General features: G+C 59.5%; 1 protein-coding gene across 5 annotated transcripts in view; it reads left to right on the top strand.

Moving 5' to 3' along the window:
- The window catches only part of FOXP4 (forkhead box P4), a 51,533-nt gene extending 42,975 nt beyond the window's left edge, over positions 1 to 8,558 (top strand). For all 5 annotated transcript variants that reach the window (XM_029242560.1, XM_029242556.1, XM_029242557.1 and 2 more), the window contains 5 exons: positions 464 to 565; positions 4,002 to 4,123; positions 5,514 to 5,580; positions 5,976 to 6,145; positions 6,598 to 8,558. In XM_029242560.1, the coding sequence (XP_029098393.1) occupies positions 464 to 565; positions 4,002 to 4,123; positions 5,514 to 5,580; positions 5,976 to 6,145; positions 6,598 to 6,745 (609 nt within the window). In that variant the 3' untranslated portion in view covers positions 6,746 to 8,558. The remainder of the gene's footprint in view (positions 1 to 463; positions 566 to 4,001; positions 4,124 to 5,513; positions 5,581 to 5,975; positions 6,146 to 6,597) is intronic.
- Positions 8,559 to 8,775: the final 217 nt, after the last annotated feature.

Raw genomic sequence — 8,775 nt, 5'->3', positions numbered from 1 at the left:
ACACACACACACACACACACACACACACACACACACACACACACACATACACACACATCCACACGCCATCTCATGTTGAGGGTGCCCTTTACAAAAACCAGGATAAATTCCAAACAGCCCCCACCCCCGGACCTCTTTCTCCCAAGAATACTGCTTTCCTTCCCAGTCTAGGGCAGGGGCCCTTGGAGCCATTTTCCCTGCAGCAGAAGTTCACGTGCTCCTCGCACAAGTGCACGGCCCTCGAGGCTCGTGTTCCTTTTAGCCTCTGGCTGGGCTGTAACCAGCCTGCCCCTCTCAGGGGACCATCAAGCACCCCCGGTCTTGTCCACATGCTTCCGCAGCGGGTCTCCTCTGCTCTCAGATGAGTTAGGGGCCAGGCTGAGGGGAGCTGGGGCAGAGCACACAGGCCTGTGGCCCTTGCAGGCCCAGACTGAGGGTCCCTGTACTTCTTCCTTGTCCACAGGCCATCCTGGAAACCCCCGACAGGCAGCTGACCCTGAATGAGATCTATAACTGGTTCACCAGGATGTTCGCCTATTTCCGGAGAAACACGGCCACCTGGAAGGTGAGGCATGCCCGTTCCTCCTTGCCAGGGCCCCAGGCGGCCTTGGACATCTCCAGATCCCTTTGAGACCAAGGCTACCTAACAGTCCCCTCGGGGTGGCAGTTCTATAGAAGTGGCCCCACCAGGCCCCAGGCTAGGCCCTGGACCCCTCCACCTCCACCTCCACTTCTCTGGAGCGCTCCCTGCATGGGCCCAAAAACCCCAGCTCCCTGAAGTAGGGCCTGCGGGAGTCGGTAGCGCCTGAGCCTGGTAGGGAGGCCTGGGTTACATTCACAGGAGACCCACAGGGTTCAGAGTCCTCGGCTAAAGGCGCATGCTCTGAAGCCCAGGATGGGTGGACGGAGGGGCCTCGCAGGCCTGGACACGTGGGTGGACCGAGAACCTGGACTGTAGTACACTGGGGCACAAACACAAACGCTCACACTCCCCAGCTCTGCCATCAGTAGCAGGAAGATAATTGTCTTCATCCAATTAGTCATTTTAACACCTTCAGCCATAAGAGTTTTCCTGGGGGATCAGAAACAGACAGGGGAGGGAACCTAGGAAAATGGGACACAAGAGTTGTGGGCTGGGACGCTAAGCCATTTGTTTTTCTAGAGCCAGCATGGGGGGTATGAGTCTGGCTCTCTGATGGGTGAGAATATTAGGTTCTGTGCAGCAGGGTGGGAGGGGGTGAGGGGAAGGAGAAGGGAGTGTCGGTACCCTGTGGGAAAGGATGGACACCCGGGAAGGAGTCCCCCACATCTCAGGACCTGAGTTGGATCCCTGGCTCTTGAGTCCCTCTGCTGGCCAGTGCAGAAGCTGCAGTTAAACAGCCTACCTCCCCGAACCCACCAAGTTTCAACAAGTGTCACTAGGGCCCCCTCCCTACCAGTGACCAGGACAAGGTGGGGTCTGTACAGGGCCCAGCCTTCTCTGCCTTCTCTGTGCTAAGTGCAGCAGGAGAGACTGCTCCGTGGCCTTCTGTATCCCCGTGCCCAATTCCCAAAGCTTGGCAAAGAGGCTGCAAGGCTGGGACAGCTGCTGTGATTGGCTGCGAGTGATGTCATTTCCTGCCAACCACAGTCCTGCCCTCTCTCTGAGCCATCAGGGCCTTCTTGGAGCCACCTGGTTCAGTCTCCAACCTGTAGGCCAGTTTGGATACCGCGTTTCATAAATGATAGAGTCCTGTACAAACTTTAGGGATCATTACAATTGTTATGTAATGTTTACTTTAATATTGTATATTAATCCTCTACCTTTAGGGGAGTCAGTGTGGAGCTTCACTGCCCTAGACAACCTCCTCGTTGGGGGCAGAGTGCCTCTCATCCACCTACCCTCCTTTCTTGTTCTCTCTTAACTGCATCACCCTCTACAATCTCGACTTCTCTCCGTTCTTGAGGTCGGGAGGAGCTAGTTTAGGTGACTTTCTTAAACCCCTCGATGACCATCATGAAGCCACCTCTCCTGTAGCCCAGCCCCCTTGGGCCTTCTTACCACCTTCGACTGGTGGCCCAGCCTTGGTCATCTCAGCGGCGTGTCTCCCTCCCAGGTCTTCACCTCCATCTCCCCTCCCCTAGTCTAGGTCCCAGCAAGCAGCCAGCTCATTGAGTGACCTTCCCATTTAACCGTGCTCTGCTGCTGCTTCTGCCACTGGGGGCACTGCCTGCGCCCTCCCTGTGGCCCAGCAGAATCCACCTCAGCTTGCGGTCCACTCTGACCTTCAGGATTTTTTGCCGCCAAGCTTCCATTCACGTCACTTGGGAAATGCACCCTGTCTACTCCCAATTCTATTTTCTTTCCACCCCCACTTCCGACCCGTTTATCTGCCCCTTGAGGTCCCTCCTCTTCTCCTCAACTATTTCAGCTTCCTTTCCTTCCTCCTCCTTTTTACTCTCTTGGGCCCCCACCCTGGGATGCTGTCCACTTCAGACCAGGGCGGAAGGGTTGGGAGCTGGCGTGGGCCAGGCCAGCTGCCGTTCATCCGGGGACAGAGCTGCCATCTGCCAAGCTGATGGTACTCGCCAGCCCTCCCCCCGTGTCTGTCCCCTCCCAGGGCCCATGTTGTGGGCCTGTCCTTTTGTTTACGCAGCCCCTGCCAGACCCCTTAAATTGCCGTTAATGTTTCAGCGTAACGAATTAGTCTCTCGTCACGAATCAGGCTTCGAAATGAGGGAAAAAAGCCCCAGTGAGGCCATCCTCGGAAATTGGGGTCATTCTCATTTGCAAAGCAGAGGATCGGAGCCCCGTAATGCGGGCAAATTTATTCCAAGGCAGGAGCCCCGGCGTGATTAGGCCCTTTGTAATTATCGCTCCAAGAGATTCCACTCCAGCCGCCCGCCTCCCTCGTGGATTAGCAAGCGAGTCAGAAAAATACACAGGATTTAATTAGAGGCAAATTAAAATTGGTAATGAAATCGGGCCAGTTGCAAGTGGCAAGAGTTGGAAGGGAGAAAGGGAGAGGGGATTGATCTCCAGGGGCATGGGCTGCCTGCCCAGCCTGCTTTCTTCCCCGTTTAGAAATGTAAAGAGGAGACAAGGATGGAGATGAGGTGCGGGAGGCTGAGGGGGGACAGGTAACAGGGACAGGGACGGCTGGGGCTGTGAAGTTGAGAGAGGAGAGCGTGGGGACAGGAGCGAGGCACATGGTGGGCGGTGGTGGGGTGGATTAGGGCCCTAGCCCAGGTTCCCGGGGTGCGGGGGGAATTGGGCCAAGCACCCCTGCCCCCACCCAAGTGTCCTACAAACCGGATGACCTCAATTCCTGAAGTTATCCTGCTGGGAGGAGGCGGGACCGACAAGGTGACTTGTCCCTCCTCTTCCTGCTGTACAGTCACTAAACCCAGGCTCTCCTTTCTCTCAGCTTCCTTATGTTAACAGGTATGTATTAGGCCTCTACTGTATACCTTATGCTCTCAGTAAGCCGTCTGTTCTGAGCCACAGCCCAAAGTCAAGGCTCCCACGCTCCAAGGTGGTCAAGGAAGGTTGCAGTGAGGCTTCCTGAGTTATTCCCAAAACTTTCAAAGGCTTAATGGGAACTCTGTGTGCACCTGAGGTAAGGTGTCCCAGGCTCACTGAGGTGCCAGGACCTGAGTGTGGTCTCGTGCCGCTCAGAAGCCCTAACAGCTACATGCATCTGACTAACGATGTTGAGAAAACAGATTATCGCTAACGAGGTATCATTCACTTGGTAGACAGAGTTTTCCAAAACGTGGCAGGGAGAAGGGAGCAGACAATACAGTGGGTTGGCGGTGGTGAGGATGCCGGAGCCCCTGGCTCCAAGGGCCCAGAGGGGTCTTCCCTCGGCTCCGGCTGCATCTTCTCCTGCCCGGCCCTCCCCTTGCTTGTTGCTGGGGAAGGTGGGACCAGGTGGGACTTGAGGACCCTCCTGTCTGTGCTCCCCCGAGTGGAGGAGGGGCCACCTCTGAGCGTCTGCCTCTTGTCGCTGCGCCCCCAGAATGCAGTGCGACACAACCTCAGCCTGCACAAGTGCTTCGTGCGCGTGGAGAACGTCAAGGGCGCCGTGTGGACTGTGGACGAGCGGGAGTACCAGAAGCGGAGGCCACCAAAGATGACGGGGTACGTGGCCCCCCCCCCCAGCCCTCTCCAGGGTACCTCTCTGGGGCCGGGGGTGGGGGAGGAAAGGGGTGGAGGAGCCCAGGAGAGCCTGGAATCTGGAGGTGACACATGATTAGGAAGAGGGCATTTCTGTCTTTTGCTTCTGACTGAGGGGAGGAGCTGAGGGGAACCTGGCACCAGAGAGAGACAGAAGCCCAAAGTAGCCCAGGCCGGAGCTGGGGCATGGGCAGATGGCAGCCAGTGTGGCCGTTGGGGAGGGGGCTGCCATCCCCAGGGCCACTCTCCCCCATCTTATTGCTGGATGAGCCAGTCTGTGAGATCTCCAGGGCCCCCCGCCTCTTCATTTTACAGGGAGAGGAGGCCCAGAGAGGACAAGGGGCTGGAGGGTGGTCACACAGCAGATTCCTGGCAGAGCTGGGTCTCTGACCTCTACCATGCAGCACTTCAGTGGAAACTGAGGAATCTGGGGGAGGTTTCCTCTTTCAGCCTCCCTTCCAGCGCCACCACCTCCCCACACCGAGCACCCCACATGGGCTTGCCTGCGCATCTTGGGCCTCTGAAGCAAGTTAGATGGCTCTCTGTGGGTGCCTGTGCCCCTCAAAGATTCCTTCACCCCAGACAAGAGCCCCTCTACCCTCAGGCAGCTGTGGGTGCTGGGGCAGGGTTGGGACCCGAAAAGGAAAGCCATTCCGTTCTGAGTGCCCCCATGTGCCAGTCACAATGCTTGGAATCTTCCTGTCCCCTTATCAACTTGGAATCAGAAGACCTGGGCTCGAATTACACCTCTGCTTCTCACCAGCTGTGTGACCTTGGGCCAGTTCCTTAACCTCTCTGAGACACCCTCTAAACTGGGGATGGTCACTGTGGAAGGATGGCCTTAAGCCATTGCTTTTCCTGACCCAACTCCTAAACACTTTTTTGTGCAGAAAAGCCTTTGGTGTGGAGCATGTGGGGACAGGCTGAGCACACAGCTTATTGGATGTCCCAAAATTCAGGATGGCAAGAAAGTGGATTTTATAGTAGGGGACGATGGAGGTTATCACTCGGACCTTGCCAGACATCGGGAAATCTAGACTGGAGAGAAAATACTGGGCCACCTGACGTGGAGACAGACACTGGGAGGGGTCTGGGTCCTACTTCTCAGCCCTGAGACCCTGGGCACATTCCAGGGCCCCTAGGAGCCCCGGCAGCTCACCTGTGAAGAGGGCTTTCGGTCCCAGATGTGCCAGGTCAGTGGGAGGATTGAATAAGATGGGGCACAGCCGACGCTGGCCTCCCAGGGTTAATGAATGGGACAGTCCCTGGCACAGAGCACGCCCTCAGTTAGGTCCAGACCTGAGTGGGGAACAAGCGAATGAATGAAGCAGACGCTGCCTTCTTTCTCCTCCAGGAGCCCCACGCTGGTGAAGAACATGATTTCGGGCCTCAGTTATGGAGCACTTAACGCCAGCTACCAGGTAGTGGACTGGTCCCCGCCCAGTGCCCTCCCACCCCCTCACTTTCCCTCCAGCACACTGGTCTTCAGAAGAGACATTCCCCCACCCTCCCTGGCAGAGACGGGGCACAGAGCGGGTAGGTTGGCATAGCCAGTGGTGATCCCTTCCCTGGCTTACAGATCTGGGGTGGCAGCGGGGGCAGGGGGTGGGGGTCCTCTGTCTCCCGGGAAGGGAAGAAGTCAGGCCCAGGTTCTCAGGAAAGCTGGGAGGCAGCTCAGCTTCGGAGCTCTGGCCTTGGGAGGGGGTGCCAGAGATCTGGCAGCCCGTGGACACACGGGAGGCTCTCTAGGGCTGGGGAAGGGACAGTACTTGACTGGGTGGAGCCCGCTGACAGGCCCCAACTCTGTGCCCTCCAGGCTGCCCTGGCCGAGAGCAGCTTCCCCCTCCTCAACAGCCCTGGCATGCTGAACCCTGGCTCCGCCAGCAACCTCCTGCCCCTCAGCCATGACGACATGGGCGCCCCCATGGAGCCGCTGCCCAGCAACGGCAGCAGCAGCCCCGCTCGCCTCTCCCCACCCCAGTACAGGTGAGCCCATGGCATGGACCCCAGCCCACCGCCGTGCTCCCCGCAAACATTAGGAAGGCAGAATCTTCTCCCCCCTGCAGCTGGGATCCCCATCTTGTCGCCTTCAGCACAGCTCTCTTCCCAGGGCAGGTGGCCCCTCTCTTCCTTCTCATTGCTCCCCTCCCCGCCCCCGCCCCCCCACACACACTCTTTATTTCCCTCCCTTCTCCATCCTCTGTCATCTCCCTTCCTCTCTCCTTCCCAACCATAAGCAATCTCTGTCCATCCCAAGACCTCCTTTCCTTTCAACGGAGACCAGACCTGAGACGTCAGGCCCCAGCGGCTCAGAGATGAGGGGGTCCTGGGGAGGCAAACTCTGGACACATCCCTGCGCCCCCAGATCCTGGATGCGTTTGGGGCTGGGCCGGCAGGAGAGGACCTCCAGGGTGTCCACATTATCCCTTCTGTCACAGCCACCAGGTGCAGGTGAAAGAGGAGCCAGCTGAGGCGGAGGAAGACAGGCGGCCGGGACCCCCCCTGGGGCCCCCTAACCCCAGCACCTCGGGGCCTCCAGAAGACAGGGACCTGGAGGAGGAGCTGCCGGGAGAGGAACTGTCCTAAGGGCCTCTAGGGGCAGGCAGGGCAGGGGTGAGACCCCTCCCTCCCCCGGAAGCCAGGCCCCACCTACCCCGACTCCTCGCCCCGCCCAACCTCAAGGCACTTCCAGGACTCAGATGGGGGGCTGGGCCAGCAACTCCCAAGGTGACCTGACCTACGACGACGCTCGCTCGGAGTGGGGTGGGGCAGGGACCGGCCGCCCCCTAGGGGACACAGAACCCCTGGTCTGGGACTGGCAGAGGACACGGAGGGCCCAGACCCCTCCTCAGACTCCCCCGCCCGCATCCGAATCCCGCCTCCCCGCCCCCCAACCACCAGCAGCAGCAGCAGGGCCCTCCTCCCCCACCAGCTCGCCCCCCGCAGGGCCCCTCAGTGCCATGGAGACCCGCAGGCGGGGCTGAGCCACCCTCTCACACCCAGGGCCCCCCCATCTTGCTCTGGCAGTACTCTCTGGCCAGAGGCCCCCGTTTCCCTAATTTGTGCTCCCTTCCACCTTCTTGTCCTGACTGTGAAGAAGTAGCTCCACCCCCGCTCCTACCCCTGCCCTGGCCTGGGCTGGGGGCAGCTAAAGCCTCAGAGCAGCCCCAGAAAAAACCTGCCCCTCAGCTGTGCCCGATCAAGAGCCACAGCTGGTGAGGGGGGAACAAGTGGAGTGCCCTGGGGGGATCCGTGGGAGTAGGGCTGCCTGGTTCCAGGTCCCCCCCAGGCCGAACTGGGCCTCCACTCCCATTTGCTGGGTGCTGCCCCCCAGGCCAGGGAGCATAGGAAAGTGGCCCGGTGCCCACCGCCTCCACAGAGGCCTGTGCCCGGTGCACTCGTAGAGGTGGACCCGCTGAAGGCGGCTGAGCTGCCCTTGAGGCTGGAGTTGGGGCCCCACGGGGTGCCAGGACTGCGGGAAGCACCTGCCTGTGTCCAGGGAAAGGCCAGGCTGAAAGCAGGCTTGAGGGGCGGGTGGGATGAACACGGTGGCTGCTGTGACCCGGCAGGTCACTCCCACCCCAGCCTTCAGGTGCCCCATCGCAGACTTCCCTCACCCGCCCTCAGCACCCCTTCCCTGCGCCCCCACCCCCCAGTTACACAGATGACCAAAGACCTTTCTTATGCCGGAAGCAAAAACCAAAACTTTTTTGTTGGCTTTTTCCTTTGTCGCCTCCCATACCCCCTGCTCATCCCGCTTCCCATCCCGGCCCCAGGCTGGAAGCCCTCCCCAACTTAAGTTATTGTTTTAAACCAAAGTTTACAGTGTCTGTTGGTGGCCAAGACCCTCTCTCTCCACCCTCCCTCCACCCCACCCTGAGGACCCTGGGACTCAGTAGAGGTTGGCGGCCCTGCTCACCTCCCCTCTGCTCTTGCCCAGCCCGGGGGAAGGAAAGCAGGCAGAGGGGAGGAGATGGGCAGCCCTCGGCACCCCGCGGGGTGCTCGGCCCCTTGGGCGGTGGGCACGGGAGCCCTCTTCCCAACCCTGGGCTGCTTACTGGGGGCTCTCCAGACCCCTCTCTCCAGGACCAAGTCCCCCATCACACTGGGAGTGTGGATTCCAGCGAAGGAGCTGGAAAAAAAAGTGAGACTCTCCACAGGCCCCCTATGGGGGACCCCAACTTAAGGCCAAGGACTGGGTGTATTTGATGCTTGTGACACCCCAGGCCAGGCCCCTTTGCTGAGAAGACTCCTTGGACTATTTCCCAAGAAACCCCCCACATACACCCCTTCACAAGCCACCCCTCCCAAGAGGCAGGGGGCCCTCCGCCCCCTCCCCTATGTACTCCCCACCTGTGTTCTGTTTGACCAGCACAGAAATATTAAACGTCCTCTATTCACAGGGCCCTGCGTGTGTTAGCAAGGGGAGGGAGGGCAGGGGCGTGAAAGCACATGGATGGCTCTGGACAGCTGGGGGCTCCTGAAAGGGCACTTCCTGCAAGTACGGGAGTGGGCTTGAGCCCCGGGCACCGGCACCTCCACGTTCATCCCAGCCAGGGCTCTGGCTCCTCTCTGCTCCGCCTGGCCCCCTTTTCCATCCGTCATCTTAGCATTCT

Source organism: Monodon monoceros, unplaced genomic scaffold (assembly GCF_005190385.1).
Source record: "Monodon monoceros isolate NGI ecotype Baffin Bay Population unplaced genomic scaffold, NGI_Narwhal_1 Super_Scaffold_3, whole genome shotgun sequence".
NCBI lineage: Eukaryota > Metazoa > Chordata > Mammalia > Artiodactyla > Monodontidae > Monodon > Monodon monoceros.
This window is presented reverse-complemented; position numbering and strand designations above follow the sequence as displayed.